Here is a 16797-nt window from a genome sequence, read left to right as displayed (position 1 = left end):
CCCAAAGCAGAACTGTGGGACACATTGCAATGGCTGATGCCCAAATTATGATGCAAGGTCAAAGTCATCTTGGCAGATGGTCCACCAGAAAGTTGAAGTTTTAAAGGTTTGAGGTCACAATGGGATGAGCTGGTGCAGGGTTTGTTGTCTGTGGCACTGTGCGTGCTCGATGAACATTATTTGCACTTCCCTCTGGCATCCATGTCTCCAGCGCCTGCTGACAGCAGGTAAGGGGAGAACTAGTGAACTCTTTTCACTTGGCAGAGTGTTCTCACTTGGCCTTCTCTGGGGGGCAAAGACTTCCAGAGCAAGTGGTTGTTCTGGGATCCATGCCTCTCCACCAGGGGACGGGCTAACCGGATTACTTCCAGGCTTTCTCTTTCTCCCTGAACATTTGTTCCTTGCCTTTGTTTTCTCCGCAGGACGGGTTCCGGGTTGGAGGTGAAACCATGAAGAGAAAGTAGAACAGATAATAATGCTTTACCGCAATCGCTTCTTGATGCTGCTGGCCCTAGCTGGGCTGCTGGCCTTCCTGAGCCTCAGCCTGCAGTTCTGTGAGTACAGAGGGGACTTGAGGGCTCAGGAGGGTAGCCGGCTTCACTGGGAAGCTAAGAGCCTGGGTTTGTGGGCAACGAGGAAGCCCCAGGGCTTTTTTTATTATCGTGGTGAATGGTTGCAAGCAGGAGTCCGAAACTGGTATCTTTCCTTTCTTTGAGTCCAGGTCTCACACTGTGTCCCAACTAGTCTCAAACGAGTGATCCCGTACCACACACTCACACGCAGCCTCACGGTGTATTCTTAGAACTTGTATACATACATTCCTAAACTGGTTGCTTATTCTCATTAGCACCCATCCCCAAGGGACAGAGGGACCATCTTGATTTCGCATGCTGAGCAGAGGCCTTTGAGCCTGGGTTCCCTGAGGACCAAATGGCTGTTTCATGTTCAGTCACTGGTGGGGCTGGAGTAGCTCAGGAGAGCGTGGGGAAATTAGGCTGCTGGTATGAAACCTGGTCCCTGGGTGGCAGAGGCTGCTCGTGGGAGGTCCCAGGTAGCAAAGTAAGGACTCTGGTGAAGCTCATCTGTGGGCCTCCCCATCCATCACCCTCCCCTGGATCCTTATGCTCACACTGTACCCCAAATCTGTGCTCCCCACACTTGCCGTGAGAGGGGCTATCCTGGAATTCAAATTATGCCTCTGTTTCTCATTGATTGCTTCTCTTCAGTGGTGGCTTACGCTCCCCTGTGTCCTCCCTCTGCTTGTTCTTCTCCAGTGACCCAGCCTTTCTCGGTGCTCACCCCGCCACCCGACGTGGGCCAGCTCTTACCCCTCTTCCTTCCACCCTTCCAGCCCTCGCCTCCTCTCCTCTAGATTCCCTCATTGCTTCCAAGGGTGTGGCACCTCTCTGATATACATCAGGATTTCCTGAGCCAGCTCCCTTTCACTGCCATGAACCTTCACTGGACCCTTTTCCCTGTATCTCAGGACCCCTGTGCCCAGGGCAGAGTGGGTGTCTCTTGAACATCTATTGAATGAATGAGCTATGACTACTCTGGAAGCATTTCCCTTTCCTTTGGATTCTGTGTCCTGGAAACTGAGGAGGCACTGGTTTGATGCTGAGAACTGTGTTTGCTGTCACCTGGCTTCTCTGTTTTACCACCTCACCCTGATGGGTGGGTGTCATCCCCAGGAGCTCTGTGGGGAGGTGGCATCTCTGTTTTCGCTTTGAGTGGCAGAAACAGGAACAGGTGGCTCAGTGAGTGGGTTGTGGTGAGTGCCGAGGAATGTGGGAGACTTGGCATCAGGAGTGGGCAGATCAGTGAAAGAAAGCTCTGAGCAGGCTCGCCTGATTTACCTCAGGGTGGTACAAGCTTACCTCTGTGCACGTGACAGGCTAGTCTAACAGCGAAGAGGCTTAAAAATACTCACTTCATTCTTCCAGTATTGGAAGTGGTCAAAAGAAGGTGACCATAGACGTACAAAAATATTCCAGATGACTAATGACCTGCAAAAATAGAAACCCTTTCCAAAAAGGGGGCTTGGCTTTCAGTGGTTTTGTTGTTTGTCGTTTTTCATTGGAAATTTTCCACCGTTCAGTGGAGGAGGAGGGACCTGCAATCAGCCTGGAGTTTTATCCTGAGCCCTGGTGGGTTGTGAGAGTAAATGTGGCTCGCTTGTGTTCCCCAGGCCTCTCTCCCATGAGTGGCCTGTGTGGCACTGAATGGCCCTGTGTGTCTTACTTGTAGAGTGCTTCTGAATGTTCGTCTGTGTTAGGAGGGCTGCTTTTCAGCCACACTTTTTAAAGGAAAATTTTGCAGAATAAATTGGCCTGACTGGACCCGAGCTCTTTATTCTGGAGTACTTTGCAGATCAGAAAGCTTAAGAAATGGACGTCCGTGCTGCCTTTCTCCTCCTAGGTAAAGTGCAACTTTGGAACCCACCTGTTTCTGTAGAAATGATACTTAGTTGCTCTACTTATTTGATTGCTTTATTGATTGCTAATTATTATAGTGTAAGAAACTTTATTGATTCACAGAGCAAAGATTGACGTATGCTTTTACTCTTACCCTAAAACATACATACTTTTTCTCTATTGTTCACTTTGACAAATTTTTTGAATACCATGTTAGCAGCATTATTATTTGAGACAATATAGTTGAGGTTATCAACTATATTTATTTGTGTGCTTTATGTGAAAAGTATGGTTTCATTTTCTGAAACTACTGTGTATCTTATGACATCTTGTAGATAGATCCATTTTCTTGTTGGTATTTTGGATATGGAAACATTTTGATGAAGGTTAGGATGGAGAAATGGAATTGCTTAAACCAGCGTGTCTTCCTGTGGGCAGAGTACATGAGGGGTGGAGCCGCATGCATGTGTTAAATGCTTGGTGTGTTCAGCATTGTGGAGGTGGGGGGAGGGCCCAGACAGCATAAGGTACCGTTCATAGCTTCTCAACACGTTCATCTTCAATAACACTAGTGACTGCGTGTGCTGAAGGCCCTTGATGAAGTTATTTTTTAATATATTTTCAGTTCCTTAATGTTGAAATGTGTACAGTGGAAAAATAACTTCTTAAACTCAAGGATCTTTGTTAGGGCGTGGAAAGATTGTTAGCATCTAAAGACATCTGAATCATCCATTTCTGCTTTTTCTGCCCAGTTATACTCACCCACTTTCCTCTGCAGCATTTCTTCAGTGTGTATTTTGTGCTCGCTCCTCCATGCTCTCACCAGCATTCCCCAAATGGTGGTGTGACAGGCACACACGGGCTCTGAAACTGTGGCCCTGATTTGAATGTTAGCTTCCTCATTAAGCTGCTGGCTACTCTGCACCTTCCTTCAAAAGACAGTTAATCATCATAATTTTGCAAGGTCGGCGTGAAGATAGACACTTGTGGAAACCCCTGAGCTAGTACAAGCCTCTTCGTTACCTAGTGCTCCTTTGCAAAGTTGGTGCAAGAATGTAGACTTTTGGGAAGCCCCTGGCCCAGGCAGCTTCTGTAAAATGGAGCTGATTATTAAGGTTTTGCAAGATTGGTTGAGAGCTGAGAGCTTTTGGGAAAACCCTTGGCCCACAGAAGCGCACTGACCGTAAGTCTGTAAGCAAACCAGAGCCCCACCAGAGTGCACTCATGGCATTCTGGCATCCCAGAAGGTGGTCAGAGCGTATGTTACTTCACCTATTTGGTGAAAGAAAGCTTGCCATTTGCCATCCATTTATTTGCTTTTAATCAGAGTATACTGGCTGACAGTTCATCTACATGGTGCTTATGGCACTCTTTGGGCAGGCATCCTCTTGGGCGGACCCTCAGTTGACCACAGCAGAGTTCATTTGCAGTAGGGAAAGCTAGTGTCCTTTGTGCATGAGGCGTTGGCCTGTTCTGTGTGACCCACATGGACACATGCGTTAGGCATGAAGTGGAGTGTCTGAGGATTTGGTGTCACATCAAAGTGGCATGGGTGGTGTGCTCTCCCCACAGGAGATGCATACTCTGGAAGGTCTCTCTCTAAGAAGGACAGTGTCAGGCAGGTTATTGAACCCAAGCACGTTTTGTATCTTTAAACTCTGAACTCTAAAGTTTTATTATTTTTATCTTTCCTTATAGATCCAGTGCTAGGAGTATGTGTGGCTTTGTTCTTTAGCTACTGTTCTTGAGTTGTCACTGGGCTGGGAGTTCAGCCCCTCTACAGCCACGGGCCCCTCTCTGACCACTGGAGGTATGTCAGGAACAGAGACTTGCATTGCGGTGGGGTGCTGGGCAGGCAATGGTGGGGCGTGGTGGCGAGACTAGAGCATGGACTCTGAAGCCTGACCACAAACCGAATCCCATCCTGCCACCAGCCAGCTTTCTGACTTAGAGAAGCTGTTTGCCTTCTCCGTGCCTCCGTTTCCTCTCGGTAAAGTGGAGGTCATGATGGATAGAGTTGGTAAAGGAGTCTGTAACATGTGGTTCAGTGCCTGTCACACAGTAATCCTAAGGCATGTTAAGAGAATTAAGATCATGCATGTATGGCAGGGTGGCATGGCAGGATAGAAGAGAAGAACCCAGTCCAGTCTGGGGAGTCAGGGGACATCTGAGGTCATGCTTGAGGGACAGTAGGACAGGGGACATCTGAGGTCATGCTTGAGGGACAGCAGGACAGGGGACATCTGAGGTCATGCTTGAGGGACAGTAGGACAGGGGACATCTGAGGTCATGCTTGAGGGACAGTAGGACAGGGAGGACACTAGAGAAGGGTGTCCTTGGCAGATGGAGGCTGCGCAGAGGCAGACCAAGAGGGAGCCCAGGAGCAGAGACACCACCATGCAATTAGCATATTGGAGAGTGCAGAGCCTGCTTCTGTTTTCTCCAGAATGGGAACATCTGAGCGCTAGGGCCAGCAGTGCCTTGGGATCTTGTTGAAAATGCACATTTCCTGAATAAGCAAACAAAAAATGTTTGCTACAGAATCTGACTCCTCGTGGGAGCAGAACCCAGAACTCGGCGTTAAGAGCCAACACCCAGGTGTGGCTCATGTATAGCGCGAGGTGGGAGGGCGACACTGGGTGACGCAACTCGGAGGCTGTCTCACTTACGCAGTCAAAGACTGGGGGTGACTCAGATGCAGGCGTTAGCCCTGAAAGGAAGAAGCAAAACCTGGCAGTCACCGCGTGCGTGGAGGCTTTATAACTACTTGGGAGGTATAATGGGGGCAGAGTGATGACTCTACCTCGAACCCCAGGAGTCGCCACTGGGTGCTTTGTTCACCCACATACTCATTCAGAGGTCTCCTGCAGGATACAAGCCAAGGGAAATGAAATGTCCAGACAGGGTGAGGAGAGGAAGAGTGCTCAGGACAAGAAAAGAAGTGTGCAGAGCTCAGGAAGGGAGGACGGGGGGGGGGGTCAGCCTGGTGCACAGGATGCCTGGAGGCTCATGAGGGCTGCATGGATGCAGTGCCCTGCTCAAAGTAGATCTTGGTCGAAGGCCTAGGAAAGACTAAGTCTGTTTGTGGCTTCGTGCGCACCATCATGCCATCTGGGCTGGGAAGAGCCTGATCATGTAGAGGCTATGAACTTGTTTGCTTTGGCCCAGCCAGTGTTTTCCGGTTTTAAAAGTTATTTACCAGTTTCACATAAATAAACTTTCAGCTCTTGTTTGAAAAGGCATTCTCCCTGGCATCTGAGACTCTGGTTCCAGTCTGCTCAATCTCCGCTATGGCTGTACTTTTCCCCGGGAAAGGACACAAGGGTGGGCCGAATCCGAGGTCCTGGAGAGGCAGGAGAGGGATGGAGACAAGACAGATCCAATTGGGTGGGGCTGCTTAGACAGGAGCTGTTCAGAAGGCGAGTAGGAAGGCGACCTTCTGGAAGGTCTCAGGTGGGCAGACTAGGAGTCCCAAGCTTAATCAGCTCCTTGAGGAGGGGGGAGTATGAGTGTGCCGTAGCTCTGCTGGTACCTTTTTGTCAGTGGAGACAGCATTCTTCCTGTAGTCTCCGGGCCCATACTCTGTCCCTGCCTTGAGGTGCTTTGGATCCCAGGTCAACTGGGAAAGAGAATACAGCATTTGTTAGAACTCTGTGAGTTCAAGCTGCCTCTGCCCAGAGGAGCCGAGAAAGGAACAGTGGCATTGTCTTGGTTGTTTAGATTCTTGTCTTCCCGCCCTCATGTGCTCTTTATAGATAGCTATTGACAGCATCAATTCCATGGCGGTCTCTGGAGGCCTGTTTATGTATGACATATGTAGTCTTACTGACCACACACAATATAGGTAGGTAGGCATAGGCTAGAGGTAGCTGAGATTACATAAGCCCCTAGGCTATAGAACAGTCTGTAGCCTGTACCCAGGCATGGGACTGGACCATACCTCTGCTCTGTCTTGTGTACATCTTCTGAAGGAAGCATGAACTCTGTGTGTGTGTGTGTGTGTGTGTGTGTGTGTGTGTGTGTGTGTGTGTGTGTACTGGGGTATTTGGAGGACCTGAGTGTGTTTCCAGGGCCAAGGGTTAGAGATGGACGCCTTTAGAAAGAGCAACGAGTCCAGCTGGCAGGTGGTCCAAGATAAAGGTACTTGCTACCAAGGCAACCTGGGTTTGATTCCCAGAACCCACATGGTGGAAGAAGACAACCAATTCCCCCAGGCTGTCCTCGGGCTCCCAGAGCTGGGGGTAGAGGGGACCCAGGACACAAGAAGTGAGGGAGCCAGGTGCTTGTCATAGTTCTTTTCCATGCCCACTCTGGCCATCTCTAGTTTCCACTGGGATTTGGGGTCTTTGGTCTCCACATCACAATCGACCTGTTGGGTAGCAGCCAACCTGTGTGCCCCTGAGGAATAACTGTAGTTTCTGGACCTCTCCCCGAGGCTTCAAGTGGGACTCAAGCTAGGTCTACTAAGGGAGCCCATATACTCTAGCAGTTGGTAAACGTCGGTCCCTGTGGCAAATGCTGGGGGAAGAAGTCAAAACAACTAGCTTGAAAATGGCCTGCAGCCTGATAGGAGCTGAGCCCGCAGCCCTGTGAACCATACTCTGCCATGTCCCACTGGCTCAGGCAGGCAGACAGCTCAGCAGAGATACTGACCTGCTGCATCAGGCTGCCCGTGATGAGGCAACGCTGAAACGGGAAATAGGAAAGGGAGCTTCTTGAGGTTCAACTGTCTTGTCCGTATAAAATTAAGTGCCTGAGTCTTCAGGTGTGGTTTTGGCCTTTTCCACCTCTTCTGTAAAAACCAGTGACCAAAGGTAGATAACAGAACTGCAGCTCTTTCTTGTGGTTCTGGTTTTCATGGCAATTACAGCAGACCTTTTTTTTTTTTTGATCCAGTACAACGTGGAGGCAGGGTGGGTATTTAAGATCATTTGAGGGCTGAGGAGGGCTGAGGGAATTTAAGATCATTTGAGGGCTGAGGAGGGCTGAGGGAATGGTGGAAGTTGGCTGTTAGAGCAAATCATCGCTCCTTGGCAGACGGATGAAAGAGCGAGAACTCCAGAGTCCTTCAGGTGACAGACAAACTGGAGCGCCGTGGAGACAGGGTGGGGGAGCCACCCCTCAGAACAGGCGCTGACTCAGGTGACCCGACTGCTTCTGTGAGTTAGAAAAGCTGCTGCTGTTGAGGTGGCTTGGGGAGGGAAGGCTGGCTCATTGTGTTTCCGGGGTGTGGACCACTGCACTGTGTCTCCTCCTGATCCCACACTGGAGGGAACATCTGTTAAGAAAGTATAAGGCAGGGTAGGGGATGTCTGGAGAGAAGGCCTGGTGGTAAGAGCACTTGCTGTTCTTGAAGAGGACCCAAGTGCACCCATATCAAGTGGCTCACAACCATCTGGCACTCCCAATTCCAGGGTACCTGGCATCTGGCCTCCGTGGTGCACATTAGCTCATGGAGGCACATATACTTATGCAAAAATAAAATAATAAGTCTTTTTTTTAAAGAACATACAAGGAAAAGGAATAAAAATTTGGAGGACAGTTGTGGGAATGACCTGTCCTTTTTTTTTTTTTTTTTTTTTTTTGGTTTTAAGAGACAGGGTTTCTCTGTTTTGGAGACTGTCGGTCCAGCCTGGCCTCGAAGTCACAGAGATCCGCCTGCCTCTTCCTCCCAAGTGCTGGGATTAAAGGCTTGCGCCACCAACGCCCGGAGGGAATGACCTGTCTTATCCTTTACCATATTCTATGTACAAGTGACCGCAAGTCATTCACCACCATCCTAATGTCGGCATTGTCAACTTCATTTTACAAATGGAGGTTGGAGATGTAGCAATATCTGCCCAGAGCCAGGGCTGGATCTGGCTCCTTGCTTTCTGAACCCTTGCACTCCCCAGCCCAGGCTGCTTCTCAGCAGTAAGAACCATGGACAGACTTAAGCGGAGCCCATCTGACTGTAGTCCCTGAGGAGGTGACCAGTCTAGGTTGAGGTCCCAGCAATGGCAAAGGCAGGCCTGGAGCTAGGAAGGTAAAATGCAGATGGCAAGGCAGACCGTGGCCTCAACTGATCCTCTGCTGGTAGTGTCACTAGAGTGACTTGCGGAGCAGCCGAGCCCGGAGATAAAGTTGAAGCGACACTGTATCCGGTCATGTTTAAGGTTGCTGTGATGGGTACCTGTGGTTCCCAGCATGGAACTTTAGTCTGCGGGTGTCTGTACAGTAGAGGAAGAGCAGACAGATCGCACGTGCTGTGGGGATGGGGAGAGGTCAGGCCTTGAGCCACCCATCCACTGCCACACTAGCTTCCTTTGAGCCAGTCTGACTTTTCTGGAAAGGGGCCTTGCTAGGCCTGCTTAGAATCAGATCCCTTCCTTGTGTTAGTTAGCATGGCAACAACAGGGCATGGAGGGACAGCGTGGAGACCCAGTTGGACTATAGTGTTGGTAGGGAGGGTGTGTGTGTGTGTGTGTGTGTGTGTGTGTGTGTGTGTGTGTGTGTGTGTGTGTAGTGGGCAACTTCTTATCTTAGCTAGGGTTTCTGTTGCTGTGATAAAACAGCATGACCAAAAGCAACATGGGCAGGAAAGGGTTTATTTTAGCTTACAGTTGTAGCCCAGCATGACGGGAAGTCAGGGCAGGAGCTCAGGCAGAAGTCATGGAGGAATACTGCCTTTTGGCTTGTTCCCCTGTGACTCACTCAGCCTGCTTTGTTATGCACCCCAGGCCAATCAGCCGAGGCTTGGCACTATCCACAATGGGCAGGGCCCTCTCTTATCACTAATAAGAAAATGTTGCACAGGCTTGCCTACAGGTCAATCTGATGGAGACGTTTTCCTCAGTCGAGGTTCTGTCCTCTCAGATGGCTCTCACTTGTGTTGAGTTCCAAACAACCAGTCTGTAAAGAGCTTGCTCTGGAGGCTAAGGCTGCAGTAGGTAGAAGAGGGCCAGGATATTGGTTACTTCTGTGTCATTGTGCTCAAAATAACTGACAGTAAGTTTCATTTTGACTCTCCATTTCAGAGAGGTTTTGCTTCACCATAAAAGGGGAAGCATGGCAGTTGGAGACCGTGACCGAGATGGCAGGGGTATGGGAGTGTGTTCACATGGTGGCAAATCAGGAAGCAGAGGCTAGATAGTAACCAAGGCTGACTCTAGTGTTCTCTCTCCTCCAGCCAGGCCCTACCTTTCACAGGTCCCACAGTTCCCAGTACACTCTCATCAGGTAGGCAACAAGTACTCAATGTGAGCCAGTGGGGACATTTCAGATGCAAGCGACAACAGCTAGGGATCCCTGGATTGTTGTCTTCCTCTCTGGGTCAAGGCCTTGATGATATGAGGAGATGAGCTGACACCAGAGACACTGGCTTGGCACTTGAAGAAGGACCCTGGCTTGTGTCTGTGCAACTCAGAGAGATTTCCAATAGTGAGCGGGCCCCAGACACTTGGATGTAGCATACCTGCTGACCCCTTCATTACTGAGGGCCAACCAGGAGTGGTGGCTAATGGACTGTCTGGGACGCTATAATGGCTCTGACTCAGGGGCATTTCTTCCATCCTGTGGGTCCAGGAACAGAATCAACAAAAGTCAAAGTGTAATCATCAGATGCAAGTTTTGCTTCAAGATGTTCATAGCTCTGGTTCATAGGTTCTTATTAACTAGTGTCTGAAGACGGTAGTGACCATTCATGGCACATCTCAGCATTTCCTCCATAGCCTTCTCTGTACTCCCAAACCAATGACTAGGGGGCACAGATGTCATGACAGAGAAGTCCTGTCCCCTTTTAAGTGCTTTTCATTCCCTTTTCTTATTTACTAGTGACTGATAGACAGAGGCATAGGCATCAGCCTGAGGAGTTAAAGCTAGGTTTGTGGCCTTCAGGAAGCTCTTTGACTCCCTCCCCACTACCACCAATGGTATACTTCCTGGCTGATGGTACTCTGCCTAGGATTATGGCCAACTGAGCCTAGTTGCAGCACTATCTTCTGGTAAAGCCTGGAGGCCAGGGTGGAGAGAGGAAATGGGGAAGGGCTTGCAAGGGAACATTTTGTCAACCTGCTTTTAAGAAGCTTGATGTTTGATTCTGAGAGTAGGGAACTGTCTTAGTCAATGTTCTATTGCTGTGAAGAGACACCATGACTATGGCAACTCTTATAAAAGAAAACATTTAGTTGGGGCTGGCTTACAATTCAGAGGTTTAGTTCAGTGTCGTCATGGTGCAAAGCAGGTGGCACACAGGCAGACACGGTGCTGGAGAGGAGCTGAGAGTTCTACATCCAGAATCCAGATTGGCAGGCAGCAGGAAGAGAGAGACACTGGGCCTGGCTTGGGTATTTGAAACCCTAAAGCCCACCCCCAGTGACACACTTCCTCCAACAAGGCCACATCCACTCCAACAAGGCCACACCCACTCCAACAAGGCCATACCTCCTAATCCCTATCTAGTAACATCTAGTAACTCTCTGACCAAAGCATTCAAATCTATGAGCCTCTGGGGCCAGTCTTATTCAAACCCCCACAGGGACCTAAGCAGAAGTCTGAAAGCGACTGTTCTCTGTCATTTTTTGAGACCCCGTCAGCATCTTTATTCAAGCAGATTAGCAATGTGGACAGGATGAATAGATGACGGAGGAGACGAGGTGGCTGATAAATCTTCCTTTCTGCTTAGTGATCACACGACAAAGAAAGTGCGTGCCTGTGGGCAGTCAGGCAGCACTTACTCTGTCACGCATGTTACTCACAGTGACAGTGTAGCCCCAGGGCACACACAAAGACTCAAGGATTTTTCCACCCACACAGCGGAATTCATGATCTTTCCATCTGTCTGCCCACTCTCACTCCAAATGCCACCGTCTACTGTACCTTTCACCTTCTCATCTAAGCTGCTGTCATCTGCACAGGGACTTACAGTAAGTGGGGTTTGGTTTGGTTTGGTTTTTCAAGACAGGGCTTCTCTGTGTAGCCCTGGATGTCCTGGAACTTACTCTGTAGACCAGGCTGATCTCGAACTCATGGAGACCCACCTGCCTCTGCCTTCTCAGTGCTGGGATTAAAGGCGTGCACCACTACCGCTGGCCTTGGGACAGCAATCTTTCTAGTTGTCCTGTGGAGGAGGTAATGAGGCAGCTGAATTATAGGAGGCATGGTCAAGGGTTGATGGGATAAGTGCTATCTCAGATCCCAGGCTCCAGTTTGTGTGTTCCTAGTCTCTGAGCCTGTTTCTCTATTCACTCTGCCCATTCCCAAAGAGCCAGCCTCCAAGAGCTCCTGTAGCAAATGGCCCAATGCATCCTCCAGCCTTAAGGACCTGCTCCTGCAGGCCTCGTCCCCAGCCAGGTCCCCCTCAAAAAGAGCTCCCTGTATGTCAGTCACCCCTTACGGGTCAATTGGACCAGGTCTCTCAGAGATCTGAGGCACATCTTGAGTCAGGTTGCTGACCACAGCAACCAGCAACACATCAGCCTCCTGGAACCAGGAAAGCCTGTCTCCAGCCATCCCCCCTCTAGGCTGCTTGGGTAACCTTTGGGATTCTCCAGAGGACTCTGTGGAACACAAAGCAAAGCAGAGTGCAGTGTGTGACAGAGTAGACCTTCGACTCAGCAAGCATTTGTGGAAGGACTGTTCTCTGCCAGCCACTAGGGTTCATAAACTTGACAGAGGCATCTGGGATAGCAAACTGGGGCACCCCTGCTTACACGTGCTCTGGTATGAGCCTAACAGCAGAAGCTAAATTGACTTATTATGGGAAAGGGATGCGGAAACTATTTATAAACTCAGATTGGCTTCCTAAAGGAGGCAGCTCCTGGCAGAGTCAAGCAATGGGGACTGGGTGGGCAGAATTACAAGCAAACAGGACCCTGAGTGAGGCTGCTAGCGGGTGCACTCTGAGCAGCACAGACGCCGACAGGGTGAAAATAGAGTTGAGGAGACTTCGCACACACGCCCATGCCTGAGAGCTGTGAATGCCTGCTGTCTGGAGGACTCCTCAGAGAGCCCCTTGTGGATGGAAATCCTGTCTGAATGACTGAGAGTCACAAACAGCACAGAGCCACCTCAACAAACTGAATAATGGACAAGATGAAGGAGCAAAGATCTTTCTAGATCGTGACCTAATCTTCATTTATGGTTTTCAAGCCACGGCTTCTTTGAGTCGTGCATGGGTCACTTGGACCCAACCACCAGGGTTCCCAGGTGACCTCCACAGGTCTCACAGCTTGTGCTTTGGGATAATCCAGGATTCCACTCACTGTGTCCTCATGTCCCTCATGTGTCTACTCAACTGTACCATGCCTTGGCCCAGGCTCAGAGCAAGTGAGCTACAAAGCTAGTCGAGGAACCAGAATTCCACAGATCCTGTGTAAAGCAAAGAACTGAAGACACTGCCCAGCTCGAAGGGCCCGCCACAAGAAGCCACCAGCTAGAAGGGCCTGCCATCAAGAAGCCACCGTGACATCTGCTGTGCTGCCCGTCTCCCCACAGAAACTTTGCTTCAGGAACCCAAGCTGTGTGGGAAGAAAGAGGCTCCAGCTCCAGCCAAATCCTGAACTGGGGAATGGCTAACTCCAAAAGTGTTTTACTGTTGTTTCAGTAAAGCGTGACAGTGTGTCCATGTATATCACGATCTAGTAATTAATGTTTGCTTTTATGGATATAGAATGCATGTAATGTGTGACCACTATAAATGCACCCATGTTAAACTGATACAGATATTTACAGGAAAACAAATGAAATACTTGTTCATGTGCATTCCTTCCATTCCCCAGATGACAGCACCAAGGCATTGTGGTACATCTTCTGATATGCTGCTGGGCTGACACATAGGGAACAAATGTCTATGAATACTCCGTGTGATGGTTAATCCTACCAATTTGATAGAATTTAAAACTGCCATGGAATCAAACCTCAGGGCATGTCTGTGTGGGGCTGCTATCTAGAGTGGGTTAAGGTGTAAAGACCCATCCTAAACGGAGGTGGCACCTAATTCCCTGGTCTGGGATCCTGGCTGAATACAAAGGAGAGAGGGTGATAGGTACAAGTATTTATTGTCTCCTGACTGTGGATGCAATGTGACCAGCTGGCCCTCTGCTCTTGCCACCATGACTTCTCTGCTGTGATGGAATGTATCTTCTTTAGCTGTATGCTAAAATAAAATATTCCTTCCAAATTCCTTCATAAATTGCTTCTTTCAGATGTTATGCCATAGCCATGAGATATGTAACTAATACAGAAAACTGGTACTGAGAAGTGGGGTCATTGCTGGGATAAATCTGACCCTGTGGCCTTTGGAACTTCATTGTAGAAGAGTTTGGGTTACAAAAGTCCTTAATGCTAAGAGTTCTTACTGTGCCATTCTGGTGAGAGCTAAGACAGAATGCTTAGAGTGTGGCCTGGCTCATGAGGTTTCAGAGGGGAACAAACATTCTATGAGAATTGAGTTAGGGGCTGTCTTAGTTATAGTTTCTATTGCTGTGAAGAGACACCATGACCACAGCAACTCTTATGAGGGAAGACATTTACTTGGGGCTGGCTTACAGTTTCAGAGTTTTAGTCCATTATCACGGCAGGAAGCTCAGTGGTGAACAGGACACATGGTGCTGGAGAAGGAGCTTAGAGTTCTACATCTGGATCCACGGCAGCAGGAAGTGGCAGTGAACCACAGGCAGGCTTGAGCTTCTGAAACCCCAAAGCCCTCCCCCAGTGACACGCTTCCTCCAATGGGGCCACACTTCCCAATAGAGCCACTCCCTGTGAGCCTATGGGGCCATTTATATGTTTTATTCTGTCAGAGACTCTGATTGCATTCTGCCCATGTCCTGAGAACTCTGGTAGATTTACCTTTAAAAGTAACTGACAGAGGAAATACCAAGATTGATAGTAGTCAGGCTATGTCATGGTTTTCTGCACATTGCTGTTATCAAGGTCTATGGTGAGGGAAGCAACAAGTGGAGGGAGAAAAGATGAAAAACATGCCATTTGGCAGGGGAGGGAGGGAGTTTAAAGTTGTAGACAAGACAGGTGGTGAGTAGCAGCGGTAATTGTTAAGGGGATTATCACCAATGAAGGTTAACCTCTTGCTGTGCTCTGGGCCAACTGGGAAGGTGTCCTGAGAACAAGTCCTTATTCATTATAGGCTACGTCTTGTGCAAATGCAAATTCATTTGAAAGAAGAGACTCTACACTGAGAAGATGCAGGGGAGTTCCCTGCTTCTCAAAGCAACTGCCTAGGAAAATGTTGCCTCGGGTCAATACACAGAAGCTGATGCAGCTGTGGTCCAGCGTGGCCAGGCTCCATCCTGAGCTGGCAGTGGATCTTGGCTGTGCTGTTGTATAGTGTAATGTGTAACCTGCCTTTTGTTTTATAGGAGCTCACAGCTAAAAGATTGCCTTGAGTCCCAGGTGGTACTTGGACTTTGAACTTTAAACAGTGTTGGAACCACTAAAGATTATGGGGACTTTGGAAGTTGGGATGAAAGTATTTTGCATTACAAGGTGTCAGTGAGTCTATGGCAATAAGAAGTGGGAGATTTAGACTTAAAGGTGATGTGTTTGGGTGTCAGGCTGACTAGGGGTAGAGTTGTAAGGATTAATCTTAGTTGTCTGTTTGATGGAATGTAGAGTCACCGTGGAAACACTTCATGGGATGTGTGTGAGGGATTACCCAGAGTAGGCTAATTGAGGTGTGAAGAGACACCCTAAGTGTGGGTGGTGCCTTTCTGTGAACTGAGGTCCTGAACTAAAGAAAAAGGAGAAAGCTAGATGAGCACATGTGCTTCTTGACTCATGATTTGGAATGTGACCTCTCTCCTCCTGACTTCTCTCCTCGTCATGTCTTCCATAATGAACCAGTCCCTTCAAGCTGTGAGCCAAAGTAATTCCTTCTTGAAGTTACTCTGTCAGGTATGTTTCCATACAAGCAGACTAGTGACTAATACACACATTCATTTACAGGTTCTTCCTTCCTTCCTTCCTTCCTTCCTTCCTTCCTTCCTTCCTCCCTCCCTCCTTCCCTCCCTTCCTTCCTTCTTTCTTTCCTTTTTTCCTTCCTTCCTCCCTTCCTCCTTTCCTCCCTCCCTCCCTCCCTTCCTTCCTTCTTTCTTTCCTTTTTTCCTTCCTTCCTCCCTTCCTCCCTCCCTCCCTCCCTCCCTTCCTTCCTACTAAGAGGGTTGTATTATTGCCTGGTGACTTGGTTCGTCAACTTCACTTGATTTATCTTCGATTCTTTTGTGTTCCTTTAATTCAGATAGAATAGCCTACAATCTGGACATAGCATTCTCTCCATTCAATGATGGATTTTCAGATTGTTCTCTGGGCTTGTTGCCAGCAGCACTACAGTGAATCTCTTTGGCCATCTTTGAGTGTGGGAACTGATGTTTTTAGAACAGATTTCAAGGAATAGCATGAGGTCAGAGACAGTCCTGGAAGGTTCCATTTTCCACCCTCACCTCCAGTGTGTATAAGGGTCACCCTTGCCAATATTGGTGTTACTGTTAAAGTGTGATTTTCTAACCTAGGGAAATACATCTCACCAGCGGTTTTCTTTTGTATTTCTATAGCTATTAACTTGAGCATCCATTCATGTTTTGTTGACTGCTGGTATTTGCACTGATTGTATCCTTCACTGAATCTTCAGTTGTAGTACTCTTCTATACTTGTCTGTTAGTTATGTTGCAAATGTTTTTCTCTTAGTGTAATTACTCCCTTTCATTTTTGCTTATAACATGTTTGGTAAGGGGAAATTTTATGTATTTAAGTATTTATGTAGAAGCATTTAGAGAATTTAAGCTAAGATAGACTAGTGATTAGTCTGTTTCTGCTATTGTTTGGGTATATGTGTATATATAAATATAAGTAAATATATTTTTATTACTATTGTGGTTGGTAAGCCTCTTAGAAGTTAACTAGATTTATAGGCTTACTTGTTTACAAGTATGTCCTCCACTAATAGATGCTGAAAATATGACTGTGCAGGGGTCTCTAGAAACTGTGAAACTGAAAAAAATGCCCTATCATCACTATAGGACTGGTAACTACTGAGATAGACTGTCCATGAATAAACAGACAGATGGCTGGGTAGTCCCAGCCTGTCATACAAAGAACAGGGAGATCCTCTCCTAGCCCAGAAAAAGGATTATGGTTGCCCGTCACTACCGTCACTGGTTCTGGCCATATGTCCACCTGCCAGGGGGCGGGAGTGCTGTCGGCTGAGCCTGTCTCCCATAGGGCCTAGGACTCACTGACGGAAAGATGGACGCCAGATAGCCAATCCATGCATATTTCATGACCCCCACTTGGTGAGGAGAGCCAGCCCGGGCAGACAAATGAGACCCAGCCCATTCGCTGCACGTGTGTACCTCAGTCTCAGGCTCTCTTGTGGGAAGTAATCTCCTGA

At 48.4% G+C, this 16797-nt stretch overlaps 1 protein-coding gene across 8 annotated transcripts in view; it reads left to right on the top strand.

Moving 5' to 3' along the window:
* The window catches only part of Pxylp1 (2-phosphoxylose phosphatase 1), a 63245-nt gene that overhangs the window by 31347 nt on the left and 15101 nt on the right, over positions 1-16797 (top strand). For 5 of the 8 annotated variants that reach the window (XM_040739694.1, XM_040739690.1, XM_040739692.1 and 2 more), the window contains one exon: positions 423-554. The exons of 1 other annotated variant lie outside the window; for it this stretch is intronic. In XM_040739694.1, the coding sequence (XP_040595628.1) occupies positions 476-554 (79 nt within the window). In that variant the 5' untranslated portion in view covers positions 423-475. Of the gene's footprint in view, positions 1-88; positions 228-422; positions 555-2144; positions 2419-16797 lie in introns of those variants that run through there. 2 more of the 8 variants (XM_040739691.1, XM_040739695.1) reach the window with 2 other exon arrangements.

Source organism: Mesocricetus auratus, unplaced genomic scaffold (genome assembly GCF_017639785.1).
Source record: "Mesocricetus auratus isolate SY011 unplaced genomic scaffold, BCM_Maur_2.0 Super-Scaffold_100691, whole genome shotgun sequence".
NCBI lineage: Eukaryota > Metazoa > Chordata > Mammalia > Rodentia > Cricetidae > Mesocricetus > Mesocricetus auratus.
The sequence above is the reverse complement of the archived record's forward strand: the minus strand, read 5'-3'. Positions and strand labels throughout refer to the sequence as shown.